General features: G+C 36.8%; 1 protein-coding gene across 1 annotated transcript; it reads right to left on the bottom strand.

Annotated features, from left to right (window-relative positions):
* Positions 1–230: 230 nt before the first annotated feature.
* LOC135078180 (uncharacterized) lies at positions 231–16,438 on the bottom strand. Its single transcript, XM_063972765.1, has 5 exons — positions 16,198–16,438; positions 7,442–7,538; positions 6,860–7,093; positions 1,711–1,840; positions 231–1,207 (listed from the first exon to the last, which is right to left on the bottom strand). The coding sequence occupies exons 2-5, from the start codon at positions 7,508–7,510 to the stop codon at positions 1,107–1,109; spliced, it is 534 nt and encodes a 177-aa protein (XP_063828835.1). The 5' UTR covers positions 7,511–7,538; positions 16,198–16,438; the 3' UTR covers positions 231–1,106.
* Positions 16,439–22,207: the final 5,769 nt, after the last annotated feature.

Raw genomic sequence — 22,207 nt, 5'->3', positions numbered from 1 at the left:
TTCCGTGTGAATGTAATTGTTATTTACTAATTTATGAAAGGAAGATGTGAAAAAGATAAAGAATTTCAAAGAATTGGCGTTTGATTATTTTATTTAATGTTTCATTATTAAAATTAAAGTTAAATAGAACAGTGATTAAATAAATATTTCAATAAACGATAAGTACACTGATATTATTATACATAACTGATTTAGAATTTAATAATTTAATGTCAAATGATACCTACAAAAATAATGACCACTTAAAAATATGTTTAGATTTATAAATATAATTCAATTCTTTGTAAGTAATAAGTATAATTAATCTAACACTTTAATTCGAGACGAAATTGTTCAACAATAATGGCAAGAACATGCACTTTTATACGATACAATATTTATTTTTTATTGGGTTTGTTTTTCAATTGGAATGTGCAATCAACACGTGATGTTCTTTCCCTATAATTACTTACATACAAATAATATTAGCATAGTGATAAACAAGTATAAAAAATACAAAATAGTTTCATCTATACATAAGGATATCATCACAGATAGGAATAATTGATATGGTAAGTTTTCTAACAAGGTTTATGGTAATTAGGATAAATTATTCTGTTCTATCAACTGGAAGTAAACTAAGCACTACTATGTAGAGTGATGTTCCGCGATGTTAGAGACTTAGAGTACCTACTTAACCCTAAAAAATAACATTTATTTTGAAATCGCAAACAGTTATCAAAACATTTGATACAAGATGCTGCAATGAGCACTTTTCCACTAAAATCGAATCAAACTGTGTTTTTCTTGGTCTCTAGGTACTCACTTACTAAAATCAGTTAGCGGATCTAAAAGTTTTGTGTAATTTCAATTAAGTACGCGTTGGAAGGTATTTTGTTTGATAATAACCATGCAGAAGTTCTCATCATTGGACGTTCTTACGTCCGTATTCACAAACGATGCTTGCATAAGTGAAGCGTTGAATAGAGCTCTGTGATTGGTTCGTGTGTGTGTGCGTCTACGCGCACTGTGAGACCTCATAGTAATGTTTGTGAATACGGGCGTTAGTTGCTTAAATTTTAAGAAGATGTCTCTCTTATTGTTCTATAACGTGTATCTTATTAATGTCAATACTTGTAGAGCACTTCCCCGGGGCGGCTGTAGATGTGACCAGTGCGGATTGCCTCCATGAGATACTTTACGCTGAACAGGCAAACTATCAGGAGAACTGCAAATAAAAGGTATTGTTATTAAACTTTTTTTTAAGAATATAATAAAGCTAACCCCTCGTGCTAAGCTATGCTTGTACGTTACGAGCGAATTCACCACAATAGCTGTGACAATAGTCCAGTGGCGGCGGGGCTCGAACCCGCGTTCCCGGCCTCGAGTCGCCCAGTAAGACACTTTTACCCCTTTAGCCCTAGGGCTATTGTCGTTTTTTGCATGTAAATTACAATAAATAGTAGTCAATCGTATGTTTAATGCGCTTCTATAAAAGTCGATACGGAGAGCTAGGAGTTACCAGTTAGTTATTTTGGTTACTCACATACCTACACTTCTTTTAAAAAATTTCGTCTTCATATTTTCAATGAAAACCCAATCCATGTAAGAAAAGTTGCGGTTAAACGCTAATTAATCCTTTTAAAAAAGTTGTCATTCATCAAGACCTTGATTTAATAATGAATAGTAATTAAAACTTTCAACCTAATGCCAGTAACACACTATACTTACAATCAAAGAGTGCAATGAGCCCCAGCTGTATCCAGCCGGCGGACAGCGCCTCCCACACGATCAGCGCCACGCTGAAGAACAGGTGGAAGAAACTATACACGAAGAAAGTGCTCACTAAGCACTGGTTGGCCTGCAATCAGATTGTGGGTTGTCAGTTGCGTAGGGCGGCCATGCGGTTGTTGATAGGCGGACATAATGCTGTGCTAGTCTCACATTCATCCAAAAATCATTTGATTTACGTAAAATTGGGACTGCAGATAGCTTTACATTAATGATGTTATGTGAATTTGTACCTTGGGCCTTGCCGACCTTGGGCCAAACATAGTGATACCGACTACTTAATTTTTAACACCTGTAATATGTAATTTACCTATGTTCCACGAATAAACGAATTTTGATTTGATTTGATTAAAAAATATTGATTTACGTAGCTCTACTTTTGTTTCAGACTGTTGGATTTAAGAAAAAAAGATAGTAGCTACAGGTAGGGAGGTCTAAGTTAAGCCACTGCTTCCACACATCCACTGATTGTCATCAGCTGTTAAATGATGATGAGGATAAATCAGGATAATATCTATCTATCTATCTATGTCAGCCTTTGGGTTCGCCTTCAGGAAATCAGGATAATATAAAATACAGTAATTTAAATTAAATAATTTTATGACTTTACTTGTTGTTGTGAATAGTTACGATATGATTAATTAGGCCTGTGTGTCTATGTGAACCAATGATGTAGTAATTTTTCTTCTCCTCTCCTCAAATTATACAGGGTGTTAGGTAAATGGATATATGAGCCGACACTAGCCCATGTTAACATGGTCTTATAAATGGTATGGTGAAGTCAGAAAATTGATATCATCATTTTAATTATTTTAGTTTTCATACAAATTGGATTTTATAATATTTATTTTGTATGAAAATTAAAAAACCTCATATACCCATTTACCTAACACCCTGTATAAAAGGGCTGCAGCTAAAAAATACAAGTGTGTCCTAAATTCCTAATCGAGTGCGTGCGTTAAGTCGAGTCTCTCCGTAGTGTGCTTGGTGGTCACCCTACTCAATTTTTTTCGTGGCAATTTTCCGGTACGTTCGTATGATGCGGACGTTATCTCATAATGGTTTAGTTGCGCAACTATAAGTGGTCAGTATGGTTTGGTGGTTTTTTACAAGTTCATTGTGCACTTCGATTCCGTGTTGCGTAAACACGACACATCGATTCGTGATGGGAAAATAGGAAAGTTCTTATTGGGGCAGATCGATTTGACATAATGTAACTAGTTACAGTAGATGTACCAACCTAAGCATTTAGGGACAAACAATTATTCAAACACGTAAGTAGTTAGTAGGACTACTTAATCAACTACTAACAGAAGGCATTAGGAAGTGCACCACGACAAAATTGTGTTCACAGCTAAAAACATAACCCTCCTTCAGGCGCAGTCGGGTAAAAAGACGAAAATCTGTATTTAAAAAGTGCGTTTTAGGCAACACTAAAAGAAACTCTTAGCTTGCAACATGACTCATTGCTCTACTCATGCCTAAAGACCTGTATTATGTGAGAGACAAAAGGAAGTGTGTCAATAAACTCCGGTTATAAATAAATGCTAATTAAAGCACAATAATATTGATCAGAAGCAGTTCTTTGTCGTAAGAAAATAGTAGAAATAAGAAGTCATTTTATTTCAATCAGCTTACATTATAAAAGCTTTGTTAAAAACTTCAATCATCTAAGAAAGTGGCACTACTGTACCCATATACATTATTGTTTTGATATTTGTGAGATTACGAAACATAAAAATGTTTGCGGATACTATTTTTATAATTGGTCGTAAGTTAAAATCTAACGAACTTTTTGTATTAAGTAATTGGTAGTATGATCATATTATCCCAACTAATATTATAAATGCGAAAGTAACTCTGTCTGTCTGTCTGTCTGTCTGTCTGTTACGCTTTCCCGCTTAAACCTCGCAACCGATTTTGATGAAATTTGGCATAGAGATAGTTTGAGTCCCGGGAAAGAACATAGGATAGTTTTTATCCCGATTTTTGAAACAGGGACGCGCGCGATAAAGTTTTTCTGTGACAGACAAAATTCCACGCGGGCGAAGCCGCGGGCGGAAAGCTAGTTTTATTATAAAAACGCTCGACGCGACACAAAAACGCTTCACTCGTAAAATAAATCGTTATAAAAACCTATACTTACCTACATGCGATCAATAGTTTCAATCCTAAAGGTGAGTTTAGACTAGAGCATTTCTATGTAATGTAGTAACTAACGTTCTTACGAATCGAATGGTAGGTAGGTAGGTATATTACTACGTGTAAAATGTACGTTTGGTTCATGAAAGGGTGAACACTAGAACATTTCATAGAGCGGCTAATTGATAACAATTATGATGATGAATATGTATTGCATGCCTCTGCATCATGCAGCAAGGCCATTAGGGTGTTAAATAAAAAACATTACATAATTACCTACTCAGTCATTTTATTTAGAACATTAATCATTCTTGAAATGTGGGCTAACCCCGAATAACCTGGAATGTAATCCTGAAGAAGGATTTCTCTTGCGCGATTCATATAGCCACCTAATGTCCGATTTGGTATTTGGAAAAGTGCTGACATTCGTTCAGTACTGTCTCCTGTTTTCATTTTACAGAGCAGTGCATTTAGTCCTAATTTAATTTTTAAATCATTAAGTCGTGGGAATTGTGCGATTATTTCATTATATTCTTGTTTAGTTTGTCCAAACCAATATTTGAATAGGTGATCATCAATGTCTTCAGCATGCGTGAAGTCCAATTGTTTGACTTCACGAAGAAGAAACACCATGTCTTCCACATATTCAGCAGTGAATGTTGACATAGCGTTTTCAGCTGTATTCAAATCTTTATATAAATTGCTACCCAGGTGATAAGTGCAAATCCTGGCACTTGTTGGAATGTAAAAATTAAAATCAGTCAACACTCTTCTCCTGACTGAATCGGGAACTTGACGTTTTTCCTGATTTTGGTTACAGTTCAGAAATAAGCACCGTTTAGTGTTGGCAGCAGCTCGTCTTAATACTGGCAGTTTTATTTGTGGCTCTTCTTCCATTTGTGGAGTTTTAGATTTTGGCATTTCTTGTGATTCAGGAGATCCTGGAGTTTCCGATTCTGGTACTTCTTGTATAGGTAGTTCAAGTAAAAGGGGATCTTTGGGAGTTTCAGATTCTGGTACTTTTTGTTTGGGTGGTTCAAGTGTTAGTGAAGTAGGACTTGCAGTTGCTGTGTTAGATGGTCTCTCTTGAATTACTTCGGCTCGATTATTTTGTTGACTTTTATTTGTGGCTCGCTTTGCTCGTAACCAGCATGGTATGCACACTCCATCTGATGGTAGTAGCTGAAACAATAATGTTATAATAATATCATCTATTTTAATACTAGAACTAGAACCAGGTTTTGATTCTATGTATCGATTATTGTATGCAAATACCACAAAAGTAAAAAAAAAAATAGAGATAAATATTTATTTTATTTAAAAATGGGCTATACTAACTAATTGTAAATATAGATTTCTCCATTTTGGAATGCCCAAAAACTAGAAAAATGATTTCTATGAAAGCTATTATTATTACAATCAATATTATGTAGTTACCTCACGAGGGTGAATCCATTCTGCAATAGTATGAGCAACAATTCTTCCTCGTTTGGACTTCTCTGTTCCCAGGAGCTTGCGACTCCTTATTCCCAAAATTGACTTGCTACATATAACACACACATTGAGGCCCATCGTTGCGGACGGTGGTTGTGCACTGTCTTGGTTTATTCGTTCCCACATATGACAGTAGCATGCATGGCATAGATATTCTTCACCCGCCAACTAAAAGAAATTAAATTGTTTATTAATGATTCGTATGTATAGTTTATGTTGCTCAATCATGTCTACACTAATATTTTAAAGAGAAAAGATTTATAATTGTATTTTCATTGAATAGGTACTGAAACTACTGGACTGAATGAATGAACTTCAGAAAAGAATATTTTAAGTAACTTAGGTATTTTCAATGCCGTTCACGGTAATTGACATCTCATGTCATACATTATTGACTGGGCGGTACAAAGTTCGCCGGGCCAGCTAGTAACATAATAAAAATATTCGCCTTACCGGGACAAGTCAGTTTGATTCGGTAATGAAAACACAGTAATAAGACTAAGTAAATACAACTTTTCGTCATTGAAGTAGGTAGATGTTTTAGGTATAGGTTAAAAGGTATACTTACAACCTGAGGATGCAACCATTTCCTGGCGCTCTCCAATGTTTGCTCCGTTTCATCTGATAAACGGTGTCGTTTAATTCGACTTGATAGTCGTACACTACATTTTACACATCGAATACTCATCTTGTCAAAATCTATTAACGTTATTAATCCTTAAACAATGTCGAGTCGTTAAATAAATTATTATGAAACCACGAAATTAAGAAATCTGCTGCGAACGCAACAATCACAACACAACAACCACAATCTGTGCACAACAACAACCAACCTTGACATTTAAACTGTCAGTTTGACGTTTGAACGTTCCATTTGCGGTATTGTTATTTCTCCTGTCGTTTGTCTTGATCTTTTATAAAATCTTACAGCTTAATTCAAAACTGACTATTTTGGTATTTAATGGCCTATTGATTGGATTTACCATTATTTTGCTTAAACACAATAACAAATAATAATTGGACTAAATAAAAATATTTTTCTTTCTTTCTTTCTTTCTTTCTTACAAAATAAGCAATGGGACATTTGTGCGTAATGCGTACATTGGAACGTGTAGACGATTCACGTTTAGTTTTTGCATCCTAGAAAGCGTTTTGTTGTTAGTAATTAATAATAGAAATTCACTTTTTTATTTCGCTACTATAAAAATGAGGTTTTAGAATAGATGTTTTTTATTTGCCTCTCTTATTATTTTACTTCCCTCTTCTAGGTTGTTTCATGTGTCTTCTAATCACTATTCAGGATGTTAGCAACGGAGGAGGCAAGTATTACTATTTTTTTCAGGAGCGTCTGTGTTGGTTTCCCACTTTCCCAACTGTGTATTTCCCTGATACGTTAGAGGTCGAAAAAATTAATCTAATGTAAGTAGGTACCTATTAAAATGAATGGTCTCACCTTATAAGCACCGCAAGTGAATAAAACAGCAAACAGTAATAGCGCGAGTCCTATACTGATGTAGCTGATGCTATACGCCATGCTGACGGTCCGGACCAGCTCTGTCTTCGAGGTCCCGAAGATGCTCTCAAGGTTCTCGAAGTTTCTGAAGCGGTCGTCATGCTCGTTCTCGTGCGAGATGAGAGTGAGACCTAGCTCGTATAGGTTGTAGCCGATCACCGCTATGCATATCGTCTGTGGAGATTATGAAAATTATTGGATATTAAGTAATAGGTTTGCGCCAGCCAGGTGCTTGTTTAAATATAAAATCGTTTGAGATGCGACTCTTATGAAATAACTTCTAAGTAATAACTATGATTAGGAGTAAAATGAATTAACTTAAAAAAAAAGAGATAGCCAGTGTTAGTAATTGTTGTATTGTTTTTATTAGAACTTGAAGGCTTGGCAACGCCTGCCACAACTGGTTTAGCAATATCACAGATATTCAAATGTATGCTCGTATAAACCACTCAGTATTACTTTTACCAAAATCATTACATTTATCATAGTTAGGTACTCGTATTAACATGGTAGGTAACTTACAATAACAATGTATCCAAAGACGATATTTCCTGCCCGCAGGGGAAAACAAAAGAGGAATTTTCTCGTCATGTTTCCCAGTTAGATGTCATGCCAGATTCTGAAAGAAATATACAAGTAATTATTATCATGATTCATAAGGAAGACAGCTAATGGTTAAGGACTTCGGGTGAGTGAAACATATCCCTATCAGATACTTCAGAATTTTACTACGAAGTCTAGTGGCGTAGGTAGGTAGCGTGCCTTAGACACTAGACAGCCTAGGCCATTCATCAAAAATGTTTGGGGGCCTCATCTAAAAAGGTCATTAGGCCCTTTTCTAAAAAGGATAATTGATAAATTATAAAACTTTCCTAGGCAGTTGCCTATTGTCTAATTACCTAATTCGAAAAAAAAATCGGCCCTGGTTCTGTAGCCCGGGGTCCCCGTATAATGAAGAATGTTCACTAATTTTGTTTTTTAGCTTTCTGTATTCTCTGTTAAAAATAAAAAATACACGTGAAAGAATTATTTCGATACGTCAATTAGTTTCCAAGATATTGAATTTTAAAAGTGCGGGCGGCGGCCGGCCCGCCATTTTATGCGCGTGACGTCATATTACAACGACTTGCTCATATTTGTATGGGTGGAATCTTGCAAACTGAATTAAGACCCACTTCCAGGCAACCGATTAAGCTGAAATTTCACAAACACATGTGATTTGGATGACCATGCAATATTATGATGACATGGAGCTGATCTGATGATGGAGCTGGAAGGTGGCCATAGGAACTCTATAATAAAACGACTTAAATGCATCGAGTTTGGGCTCGTTCGTTTTGTATTGATGAGTATTTTAATTCTATATAGTAATCGGGGTCTAATGATGGAGCTGGAAGGTAATTCGCAATAAAACGACACAATCGCATCAAGTTTGGGTTTGGTTCAATTTTAATTTCTGTGATGGGTCTGGGTGTTAATATGTATAATAAGTTTGTATTTACAAAAAAAAAATATTTAAGTATGTTTATATCCGTTTTCTAGTGAGCGGACGCTGTGAATGTACGTCACACGGGGTCACGTGACCGTCGGCGGGACTCAATATTTAAGCGAACTTTGAATGCCTATAAAATCATAACTACTGGGTATTTTTGAATGAAATAAAAACTAATGTATTTGTAAATGTAAAAGCTTAACTGTAACATAGGTTTCAAGTGATTTTGCATACCTAGTAACATTCTCAATTGACACGGCTGACAGAGCGGTATAAAGCAACGCCCCTGAAGAAGTTGCTTACTTGTATCAATGGCAACCGGTCAGAAAGACAAACTACCTAATTAGAAATGTGGGGTTTTATTCTTAAAGAATGCGTAGAACTCTAATAAGTAATACCCTACTATGATTACTTAGGTAGGTAGGTACCTACTGTTTATGAAAGATTCAATGACCTCACAAACACTATAATGACAAAGCTACGGCACAATCGCACATAATGAGTGACGTCGTAGATTGTGTGATTGGAATGTTTAGTGTTTGAAAATAGGCCAGGTGTTCAGCCTACGCGGGTTACCTTTTATTGGGGTGACCTTTAGATCACAATATCACATGAAAGGCACAGATAAATAATTTAGATAGAGTAGGTAAGGCTGCAGGCAGATGATAGCTATTCACAATATACCGAAAATCTATAAAAGCGGAAGGTCACTGATTCACTGACTCCCCTCGATCGGGCCCACTAGAGTGAGCCCGCCGTAGGCTGGACTTGGGTCCAACACCGCGGTGGGCAACCCTCTAGTTGGGTTCGCCACTGATTGGGCGCCTTATGCGCTCGATACGGCCCGATCGCGAACGTCGGTCTGCGACCGACGCGGACGAGCCTGGGCTTCGCTACGCGAAGCCCACACTCGGCCTCGTCGGCACGCGCACCGACGATCGCCAAACGGCTAGAGTACCTTCTGTACTCGCCACTTTGCCCGGTGAAGCTGGAAAAGCTCCTCAAGCTACCAGCGCGCGTCCCTTCAAAAAAAAAAAAAAAATTCACTGACTCACTCATGACGAAATCTCAGAAGCTACAAGTGCTAGGAGTCTCAAATTTTGCATGGGGTTCCTTGTAGAACGTAGGTGCTCACTAACAACGGATTTTACGAAACTCCACCCCTAAAGGGGTAAAACGGGATCCACGCGTACGAAGTGGTGGGCGGCCGCTAGTATGATTATGTATAATATAATATTATTATGACTAAAAAAATAATTGCTGATAATAATGGGACTCAAATCCACGGCCTTTCGCTATTTCAGTTTAAAATTATGTCTGTTATTAGGCATAAGTCTTCATTCTAACCAAATAAGAGAGATTCAACTCTACTTAGTTTAGACGAGTAGCTATTTAATAAATCTTGTTTTGTCATAATGAGTACTATAAGTACACCGTGTTTATAAATAGAAAGTAAACATGGGGGTATCGAAATTTATTGTTCCGAGTGAGTGGAGTGAACTCATGAACTATCCCACGAGTTCAAGTCCACGGTTCCATTCCCGTTCCGCGCTGCGGGGCAAGAACAAAGGGTATGTCGACGTAACACACATTATAACTAAACCCGTCAATTGAAAATTCTACTCAATATTGTAAAATGTGAAAGCTTGTGAGGATGGATGGATGAATCATCATCATCATTTCAGCCATAAGACGTCCACTGCTGAACATAGGCCTCCCCAATGATTTCCATAATGGCCGACTTGGTAGCGGCCTGCATCCAGCACTTTCCTTCTACCTTTAATGGATGGATGAATGTATGTTAATCTCCGCCTAAATCATTAAAACGATTAAAGCAATAATTTGAATAGTTTTGAATAGTTTTTATCCTGGTTTTTGGAAGGGGAACCCGCAAGTTTTTGTGTTAGACGGAATAAAGATGGGCAAAGCCACGGTAGTAGTATTAATAAATACAGTTTATAGGGCTATTTATAAAGTTTCAATTACAATGCGCAGTACAGAATCATCAAACACTCAAGAGGTTGTTAGTTATGTTTAAAATAACTCTGCATCTTCAATTACTATGTATGATGCATGCACACGATGCGTTGTTGCAACCTTGGTTTAGGTACTCTTGAAGCGAGGCGAAATTAATGTCAATGGATTTTCGAAAACAAAAAAAACATTAAATTGTAATATCAATAGTTTTCATCTAAGGATAATCAGTTATCACTCAGACTCTCTTGAAATGTTAATTGTTAATAATTACCTGCAATACTGAATCAAGAGAAGCTGAAAAATTGCAACACATAACGACTCGCACTTTTAATTACGCACAAAATCACTTTTCATTTATTGAGAAAAAAACCTATCTCCGAAAAAATGCATAAAACAAGGTAGTGATCTAAAAGCATTTCACGAACACGATGCCATTTTGTTTTTGCAGTTTACACCTTAGCAAAAGGTGTCACGCTCACGACTTAACATCTTTTTACAGCTTTTAGCTCTTTAAAGTTCCACATTAAGTCCCAAGGAAGTTTAATTCAGGGGAGCATAATTAACAGTTTTAATTAACGCTTGTAAAACTCCATGCACGCACCACCGTTAGCCCCGAGGTTACTATGGGATGTGCTATATTTGGCCTGAATTAATTCCACTCGATTTCATGGGACCTGAGGGATGCTGTATCCATGTATCGATTTAAGTTATGGATAGACATTAATGGGTATTAAGTGTGGAGAGAACATGTCATAAACTTCCTATTAGGAACAGACTGTAGTTGAAGTTGTAGTTTCGATTTGCTTTTTGGCTTTTGGAATATTATTCCGTTTCATAGGTTAAGTAGGTTTTCATAAAACCGAATCCTTTTAATATCACTCGTGATTCTCTCTTTTACTTATAAGTAATAATAATATGTAACAGAAATATGGTCTACTAGCTTTCCGCCCGCGGCTTCGCCCGCGTGGAATTTTGTCTGTCACAGAAAAACTTTATCGCGCGCGTCCCTGTTTCAAAAACCGGGATAAAAACTATCCTATGTTCTTTCCCGGGACTCAAACTATCTCTATGCCAAATTTCATCAAAATCGGTTGCGAGGTTTAAGCGGGAAAGCGTAACAGACAGACAGACAGACAGACAGACAGACAGACAGACAGAGTTACTTTCGCATTTATAATATTAGTTGGGATTATTTTTGTATCAACAGAAAAAAATAAGCTCTGTTTTTTGGTAAGTTAATTAGGTAATTATTTCATGAATTTCATGAATATCGTTGACCCCATGTATTTTAATGACTGATTTTTAATTCTTTGATTCGTGAAAAAAAAATTACACCTATTGTCATGAAATTGTAATTTAATGAAGTGGCGGCCGCCCGCGACTTCGTACGCGTGGATCCCGTTTTACCCCCTTAGAGGTTGAATTTTGTAAAATCCTGTCTTAGTGAGCACCTACGTTCTAAAAGGAACCCCCAATGCCAAACCTCCATGTAAAATTTGAAACTAGCACTTGTAGTTTCTGAGATTTCGTGATGAGTTAGTGAATCAGTCAGTCAATCAGTCAGTGACCTTCCGCTTTTATAAATATAGATGACGACATAGATAAGCCACAGTATTCGATTTATACCCCTAACACGTACCTAATTTATCCACACCTACGCTCGTTACACGTACAATTTGAGTTTGCTCACCCATCCTTTTGTGAAAGCAAGCTTAATAAAGCGTCTTACAGCTTATAGGATTAGTTCTATAGAGCTTCAGCCATTTTCATAACCTTGGCCCATTCAGGACTTCACCCTTTGGAACCGGCCGAACTGTGTCATTAAGGGCGACACTCCACTTAAAGCGACGCTATACAGAATGAGAACTACTTTTAGTCTTGTAAGCCTTTTCTTATTCGCGGACATAAAATTATTAACTACGTCTATGTGGGTAGGTAGTATTTGTATTTTTATAACAATTAAAATTAGCCCGTAGGTGATGAGTTAAAATAATCAATATTTTTTATCTTAAAATCTGTTTTATGAGTAATAAGTACAATAGTAAAATATCGCGCACCATTATTTTTTTCCAAACCTATCGAGTACCTATTCACAATAGCTACATGGTAATGTAAGATGACACTTTTAGACTGGTAGTAAATCCGTTACAAATCCAAGATTTACGACTACTTACTTGCTAATAGCTTCTAATATGTAGTACCTCTTAGTATCAAATCATATTGAAGCTTTTATAAACGATCATGTATACCAGCAGCCTGAATAAAGCGGTCTTTAGTAAAGCGAGCCATTTCTATGGCCTTGGCCTATTCGAGATCACCTTTAGCCGCTTTGGAAGCGCGCTGAACTGTGTCGTTAAGGGCACGGCTCTAGTAAAAGCGAGGCTATAAAGAAATAATAATTACTTTTTTATTTCTAAAATTAGTACCCAGGTATTTGCCGTATTTTTTTAAATACCATTCATTTAATCATTTTGTACAGTTTTAATGCTTATGTAGAGTTAATGTTGAGTTAATTTCTAATATCACGAAACATACCTATTTACTTTAAGGTGAGTTTTATGATAATGCTAAGCAGCTTAATAAGAAAAAACATGAAATTCAAGTTTTTCTCCTAGTGCCAAGTTGTAATATTTCTAGAAAGGTGTACAGTCAGAAAGTTAAATGTACATCGGCCGAAGTGATCTTATATGGAAAACCGCATTCTCGCCGCCCATATACGCACTGAGACAAGAATAAAATACGAGTGGGTTTCTCTCATATTTTATCTCTAAATAAATTTTAATTAATCATTTGGCTTGGTGAAATGATAGCATTAAACACGCGATTCCTAGTGAACAAACTTTTATGATTATTTATTTTAATGGGTGTGTTGTACTCGTACAGCACACTACACCAGTGATAATATCTGTGCGTGTAAACTGAATCTGATCTAGGAAGATAAGGAAACGCAAATAGCTTAATCACGACCGGTTATTAAGTCAAACCCCAGAAATCCCACGAAAAAATAAACGTCAGGTTTTGCTACAACATCTGTGGCCTTACCATGAGTTTACGTTAGGTGAGCTCGCTAGCGAATACGTCAAAAGATTCTATGAAGATTTTATTTCTTGAAAGTAGCCGCTAGGGGCGCTGCACAATATGTCATACATTTAAATGTCATTTTTTTACGCAGTCGCTAGCGAGCACACCTAACGTAAACTCATGGTAAGCACACTGAAGTGTGCCCGTACCACAAAATAGAAAGGTTCCCGTACCATACCATCTCTATAAGACTCCCCGCAAACAGCTACAGACTTTTTTTCGGTCAGTATGAACAAGTATGAAAGTATGCAAATTACACTGATTTGACATCGGCCTATTCATTTCTTACAAATTAGAAGCCAAGCAAACTATTGGCAGACAAGATGTTTGTAGTCTCTGGAGACTCTAGACTCAAAAGCGTACTCAAGTTCAGCTAATTTTACAACTATTAAAAGTCCCGGAGTCTCTGCGAGACTCTTCAATGTAGAGCTTTTACAACTGTCTAATTAAAATTCAACCTTGTGACCTTCTCTGAAGCTTTATTACCGAACGGAGAGGACTCTTCCTGATGAGCACTTGACAATTATAAATTAGGCACAGGCAGTTGAAACCATGAATTTATATTGTCTGTTTAGGATTTTCTAATTGGCTCTGTTTGACATTTGGAAGAAAATTAACCTTGGATAGATTGTTGTTGTGTTTAAGGACTTGCCTCACTGGATGCGGTCTGCGGTGAGGTCAAAGTAAACATACATTATATGGGCTGCGTTTACTTTGACCTGACCGCAACCAGTGTGACAATCCCTTTATTTTATGGTATTAAGCAGTAGGTATATTGACATGTATGATTATCTAGGTCCATCAAGTGACAAAAACTGATAACACGTTTTGAATTTCTTGAATTTTCAAATATAGTGACGGACGCTAGTTAGGGTCTGCTGACGATATTAAAATATCACCATAACGTAACTATTTAGCTTTGTTATGTTTTGACATTATCTTTTTGTATCTACCTATATGTATAGTCCAGTCAATGAATGCTATTTACACACACATGCTGAATATAAATTAAGATCTCCACAATATATCAATTTTCATAGAAACTGCGGAAATGAACGGGACATAAGAATTGTAAAAAATATCCTTGGGTAGGCCTTTGTCCAACAGTGGACGTTATTCGGCTAAAACGAACGAACGGACGAATGTGTTGTAAAGTTTATCAAATGCTTTCGTCACATTACTTCCGAAATTATCTACGGATGGTTCATCAATGTCGATCTACGGCCAGGACAACGGTATTCCGTCTTTTGTGTTTTGGCAATATCATACAACGACTCATTTGGTTGAAATTCAAGCAACCATTAAAAAGTTTCTGTTAGGATATCAAATGGGATGTCACTCTTTAAAAATATTTTTATGCGATCATGGACCACACTTGGTTGGGTTTCGATTTGATTTCGTATTATATAGGAACGTTACGCGTTTTTTTTTCATCGTCTGTGGCTTATTAAGTCTGACACCAGGATTATTAACTGATCAGGATCTCTAGTTGTTAAAAAAGTTGAAAAAGAGCTTGAAGGTCACCACATTCGTCTATACAGGTATACAGGCAGGTACTAACAAAATTAATTCCCTACAGGTAAACTTTGAGCATGCACCATCTGCCATGGGCCAACTGCACTTGCTATTTACATTTAAATTACATACACATATAATATACAGACACATCAACCTAAACACTGCGCTTTATGTAGTCGTAATATGTCCTATTTTACAAACAAATATGGATAGTTTAGTGTGCTGTTCACTATACATTTGCATATTGTGTACAGCGCACGCGAGTGCATCTGCTATCGGCGTTGCGTTCATTGATTGGGAATTAAAACAATAGCTAGCAGCGGCAATAATTCTGCGCACGTATTCATCTGTATTGATTGACAAACAAGAATGTACACTTTGTTTATTAGTAAATAGCTTCTGATTGATTTGGTTTAGGTTCCAAGTCAGCATGAAAGTTGAAAGTGAAAGAATAACAAGTTGTATAAATAAAAACCCACATCGAAACCTTAATAAGGCTGGTGACTCTACACACAATGAGGGCTATCGTTTTAGCGCTCACCAGTTAGCGCCACTGTAGAGTAAGGTCCTGTCACTTGCTAGTAGCGAAGACAGTGGCACCAACTGGTGAGCGCTAAAGTGGTAGAGGACTATCGCATTTGCACTCATCAAGATGGCGTCACTGTAGAGTAAGGTCCTGTCAATCGCCAGGGGTGCCAACTGTTAAGTATAAAAACGATAGCCCTCATTGAAGTCTGACTATATGTGGTCTGACATAAAAACACAAAGTTTTAAACACTATCAGACGTTCTAACAGGACCAAGGTGAGGTCATCGAACTATTTTAACATTAATTTATTCTATTTTGTGGACGCCTGTATAAATAATGAAGTTTTTTTGTCTAATTTTGTTTAAATTATGGAAACGAGACGCAAAATATCGAGTCTGTGATCCGTTTAAATATTTAATAGACTCGTTATGTATATGCTTAACAGACAACATTTATTAATTTTATATTTAGATGGACAAAAACTCGTGACTTTAGATGTACCTACTTATTATAAAGTTAGCCAAGATCATCATTAGTGACGTTGTTTAGTCAGTGTGCTGATTTATGCTGCAATTTCATTCGTTTGATTCCTTGTATTTTTTCCATTATCAATGAAAACATTTATCTATAAAAAGGTACCTTCTACATGCATGAAGATTAAAAACAAAGAAAAACAACATACCGCAACTGGGTTGTGTAGCAGACCGATCGTCGTTTGTTTTCCAATCAATCAGTCTCCAGTGACAGCAGCACACATCGGTATCACATGACAATATCACATTCACATCGATACACGACACTGGCACAAAATTAAATGACACGTAAAGAGGATTAAGGAAATTAATTTAAAAATTTAAAAAGAAGATCGTTCGAATTTTAAATGTTTGTTTACGGGTGCGCGCGCTCACGCTCGGTCGGTAGTGTAGTCGCGCGCGCCGAGGATGGCAGGCGGCGTTACGTCACCGCGCAAGGCCGCCGCAACCTATTGACTTGATCTTGGATTGGGGAATTAATCGGCCACCACGAAGGTCAGCCGAGATGGTCGATGACATTCTAGTTATGTTCGTGTTCGTTGGCAGGCAAAATTATGGAAAAAACGGTCGAAAGACAAAATATTGTCTCCTAAGTTGTAATTGAATTTTATTCACATTCACAGACACCTACATAGTTTAAAGATAATTTAATCGCTTGCACGATTAACCAATAAACTTTAATGGAAATGGAATATAATGGAAACTTGTATTATTAACACCGACGCATAGCATTTAAAATGTTACGAGATTCTCTATTGACACTACATTTTTTGTCACCCATTTGACTGGATATCCACCATCATGAGGCCTTTATAATTATGTACTTTGCCGTGTAGTAGTTAGATGAACTAGGTACTTATTATCACAATAGAATTGGAACCTACTTAAGTAGTTCTAGCTCATCGCGGTATGATGTCACTGTCGTATTCACCATCATGACAATGGTTGTTGTCTGCAGTTCGATGCTCGGCTACTATCACCTTATCGCTCGACTTGTCAACAGGACAATGATTCTCAAAATTTTGAAACATTAGCAACTTATCCTCAAAGTAACGTAAACCTGTTTTGGATCTTTAATTTTGTACATACATACATGCATACCTACATGGAAATACATAGTCCATCTATTTAGCATTAATATTTTCTTAAATCGATTTACTTGTACAATTTAATAGCAGGATTCATCATCATCATCATTTCAGCCATAGAACGTCCACTGCTGAACATAGGCCTCCCCAAATGACTTTCACATTGCACGGTTATTAGCGGATAGCAGGATTAGTAGATATTAATTGTAAATTAATGAATTGTCGTTTCTTGGATAATATCCCTTAAAAAGTATGAAGGAAGTACAGCTTCTATGTTATTTATTACCTTGCCTTGATGTCCAATAACAACGAAAAGCACAAATTAAGAAACTGGCGCATAATCTGCCTGCTCTTTTGATATTTTTGATCCCAGCCGGGCCACGATCCGCGATACGATAAAATCTTATCGTCGATTTTGGACGATAAATTTATGGGATTATCGTATAAAATCGATAAAAATTACTCAATAAGACATAATGGGCGGGGCTGGGTTCAACCGAACACTTTGAGAATAGCTGCCATAGACAATGCACACTAGGGTGGTCCGCTTGAGCTGCGACTCTTTGAACCAGAACCGACAGTTCCTGCAGATCGCACTCCATTCGGCTGACTCATCTGAGCTGGGAATTTTAATGGATAAATAAAAGTTTCGCAAAAAAGGTATAACTTTAACGAGGTTTGTTGGTTTTTTCATTTAAAAAGATAAGGTAAAGAAGGTGATTCGGTTCCAGTTAAAAGGCAATTTGCAATTGCATTGCATTTGGTGACTGACTCAAGAACCGTTTATTGATGCCAAAAGTAGAAGGTAACAATGACCTGTAAGAGCATCCTACCTGTATAAGTCTTAAAAACCTTGGCTAAAATTACCAAAACATGACGTCTGAGTCTAATGATTTTCAATACCTAAGTTAGTTAAAAAGCTCTTTGTGATAATGGTTAAAATTGTTTTAAACATTATTTTGTGTGTTTTTACAAGTGCTTAGGTAAGTATTTATATTGCACCTGCATCTTTAACTTAATGGTTTTGCTTTAATGTAAAATGTAAAAGGTAGAGTTTGACTAAAACGATAATATCGTTTAGTGATTATGGACACCGACTTCACGTTCAAGCGACCATGCTATTTACATCACCATCCAGCTTACTTACTTTCTTGGAAAATTAAATAAATAAAATAGCTTCTGTAATGTAAGGTCAACTCAAATAAGGATTGAGTTTACGTAGGTAGGATCGGTAAGTAGTTGTCTTGCCTTAATCTCGTTGCATTAAAATTAAGTATATATTATATTCATATTACAGACACATAGTTAAAGTTTATGAGTATTAAATGCATACAATAATCATGAAATAGCGATTTTGAAACGATAGAAATGGTAATATTATGAGCATAATATTGGAATATCTTAAATAAATTATGACAACACACACGCCACATGCCAGGTTTTCGTAAAATATGTCCTATAAATTTTTCATAAATATTGAAATTACAAAGAACAGGTATCCTGATTCATATTTCAGTTATTATCACAACCAGTATCTACTTACTAGTCTCACTCCTAGGCCATACTTATTGTGACTCATGCTATAACATTCAGGCGACAGCAGAGAGAAGTTTTGCGATTTTGCAAAAAAGTGACCAAATATACGCGAATACTCAACGCGATAGCGCGAATCTTCAAGATATCACAATGTGTGTTGCCCAGGGGTTAAAGAAAATGTTTGCCGTCTGCGGGATAAAGAGGGAATTTAGGAGGGTTCGTGTTTCTCATGATTTTTTAAGCGCATTATCCTCCGGCGAGCGTGTTAATCTCTTACGGCCTATAAAATCGCTGTAAAGATTCTCATACAAAGTATAAGCATAATTTACTTTGCAGATTCATAAGCACGACGTAAGCCCGTTAAATGACGTCATAAACAGCCATATTGCGGCGGTGATACGTCATAAAGTAAATTATCTCGGTAGAGATGGGATGAGGAATAAAGTATCCGTAAATGATTAAAGTAGCGTGGGCAGGCCTCCCACTAGGTGGACCGACGATCTGGTAAAGGTCGCGGGAAGAGCCTGGATGCGGGCAGCGCAGGACCGTTCATTGTGGAAAACCTTGGGGGAGGCCTTTGTCCAGCAGTGGACGTCATTTGGCTGAAACGAACGAACGAACGAAATGATTAAAGTGAATTCGTAATTTGGGCAGAAAAAATAATATGAATTCGTACGGTGTATACTAAAAAATAAACTTATTTATTTGTAATACAAATCATATACTGTGACATAGGTACATAGTTTCATATTTTATTTGTAATATTGAAAGCTATTGAACACCGCGTAATTTAATTTCTGTGGGCCTTTTGTGTTACTTTTGCTGCAGCTTCATGAATTAATTGAATACTGCAAGTTTATTATACCTGCACCGTATTATATTTTTTTGAATACTTGATGTATCGGTGATAGAGTATGAGCTCGTTTGCATGCCCTCTTCCTGTATTGATTATATTAATGTAAAACAGCTCTCCTGCTGTACTCAGGAAATGAAGGACAGGATATTGCTTCTTAAGTCTCTAGAGTAGAGAAAAAGCTGATTTTAAATGCAATGAAAATTCAAGCTGGTTAAGAAACATGAATCAAGCATGCATTCTTAAAATTTATTTTTACAGCTTATAAATGACCGTCCGCAAAAATACTGTTATGTATTATATTGTAATATTAAGTATTTTTATATTTCTTCGAAAATAATATCTTCTTCGTCTTTTTCGACAATCTACAACATGACAAAGATGTGAAAACAATCATTATTATTATGTGAATATAATAAGATTAGTATGGAGTTAATAATAAAAGTTACTCGTAATACTTGTAGCAATTTTCTTTTACTAAGAACCCTTTCTGTTTGGTTACAAGCCCAATCTCAAATAATTTTCCCAATACATTCCGCGAGCGTGTCCCGACATAAATCTTAGCTTGGGATACAATGGCAATTCGGATATTACCCTGAATAGTAGGACTTTTCGCTCCACTACACATCTGTGTAATACTGGTATTACATGGCATTCACGCAGGTAAGATAGATGGTCAGTGACCATCCCATTGGTCAGTCAGAGGGAACTAATGACTCTATCATGTAAAGACTTATTATGTTACATCATCGTGAAATTGTAATTTATACTGTTAATTAAAGAGTTAGACAAGGCGCAGACCACCGATTTTTAGTTGGCCGATAGTTGTCTCCAATTTTAAATTGTATGAAGAATCGGCCAAATTGAATCGGTGTAATGTGCGCACTTCCATACATGCCCATACTGATCAACTGCCCGACCAAACTATCGGCCGACGAAAAATCGATGGTCTGCGCCTAAGCTTAGGCGAGTGAAAATACCTTAGCTGAGCTGTCCTATTGTTCAATGTTCATAAGTCTACTATCATAGCCACTTGCCACTAGGACCTTACTCACCAGTGCTGCAGTGGCGCCATCTGATAAGCGTAACTGATAAGCTTTCACTGCGTAAAACGCAGGTAAGATAAGACCACGATCAAACAGCGAGAATGAATAATGATACGGGACTATTCCCACCTCTCGCACCCTGTTTACCCGCTGCAACTCCTGTTTAGCCAGAATCTAAATCCGTCCTAGGTGCTGACATAACAATTTTGCGGAAAATTATGTGTGACTCAACGTTTTGACTAGGGATACCATGGCTATTCATATCGACCCAGGCAAACTTGGCGGCGTACTGTAGCGGACGAGGCGAAGAAGATCGGCAAGACCTGGAGCGAGATCAAGCGAGAAGCTCAAGACCGAACGAGATGGAGGACTGTTGTGGACGCCCTCTACCCCATCTAGGGGACATAGGACCATAAGTCAAGTAAGTCAAGACCATGGCTATTCGGATATTACGTCATATGAGTGTTCGCTCCACTACGCATATCTGCGTAAAGCGTCGCAATGGCTCGTATTCACGTAGTTAAGATAAATGGCCGGTGATCAGTCAGCGGGAACTGATGAGTGACTTTATATGCTTTGTAGTTTTTGGTAATACGAAACGTATGAAAGGATATTTACATCATTTTGTACGTATTATTAAAAAGAAAAGCTCCCAAGCCATTACAGAAAATTAGCTCTATTAGAAAGTAGGTAATACATATTTATAATTTGACTTCTATTGACAGAGCCTAGTGGACTTTTTCATGACACTTACGCCTGTATTCACAAACGAAGCAGCAAATCGAACGCACAGTGTTGAATAGAGCTCAGTGATTGGTTCGTGTGTGACCCTGTACGTCTACGAGCACTGTGAGACCTCATAGTAATGTTGGTGAATATGGGCAATAAATAAACAACATTTTTAACTTATAAGAACGAAAAGAAAGAAAGAAAAATATTATGTAAACAGAAACTTTTAGATTTTGTCACTCACTGAAGTGTAAAAAACAGTCAAAGACAGCGATCGTCACGGGTCGCTCTGCCGAGTTAACGATGCTTTTACCATTGTTGCAGTTTCGACGATTGGACGCGAAACGTTGCGCAACATTACAACGCTTTCTAACTCCATTTAATGTTTCACTTTCGCAGTAAATAAACAAAACAAATAGGCTTTACTCGGTACTAGTATTAAACAAACAAGACAATTGTTGTGTCAGTAATGTTTTTATCTAATATTTGTACCTATTACCAAGGAACTAGCAAGATTTGAAGTAGGTACTTAGGCATAAAATAAGATACTGTTTACTTATTACTAAAAGTCGTGATAAATGCTTACGAACAACATTTAATTTTGAACGCATGAGAAAAAGAGAAAAGGATGAGACTTATTAGGTTTCTGAATTGTGCTTGAACAAGTAAGGTAGAAAATGAGCACACTTAAGCTAAAAAAATCTTAAGTTTTTTGTCTTAGGGTTATCATCGTTTCCTGGACAAAAACCCAAAATGTGACGTATTTGCAGAGGGGTGGAGTACGTTACTAGCAGAATGTCTGGGTTACTGTGAAAATAATCGCATCTGATTTATGTACTTTTCCTAAGTTAAATTGTTTATAAGTACCTACTTAAATGTTAATCTGAACTTTGTTACGTCTTGTTTG

Source organism: Ostrinia nubilalis, chromosome 14, assembly GCF_963855985.1.
Source record: "Ostrinia nubilalis chromosome 14, ilOstNubi1.1, whole genome shotgun sequence".
Classification (NCBI taxonomy): Eukaryota; Metazoa; Arthropoda; class Insecta; order Lepidoptera; family Crambidae; genus Ostrinia; species Ostrinia nubilalis.
Note: the sequence above shows the minus strand (reverse complement) of the source record. Positions and strands in the feature narration are given on the sequence as shown.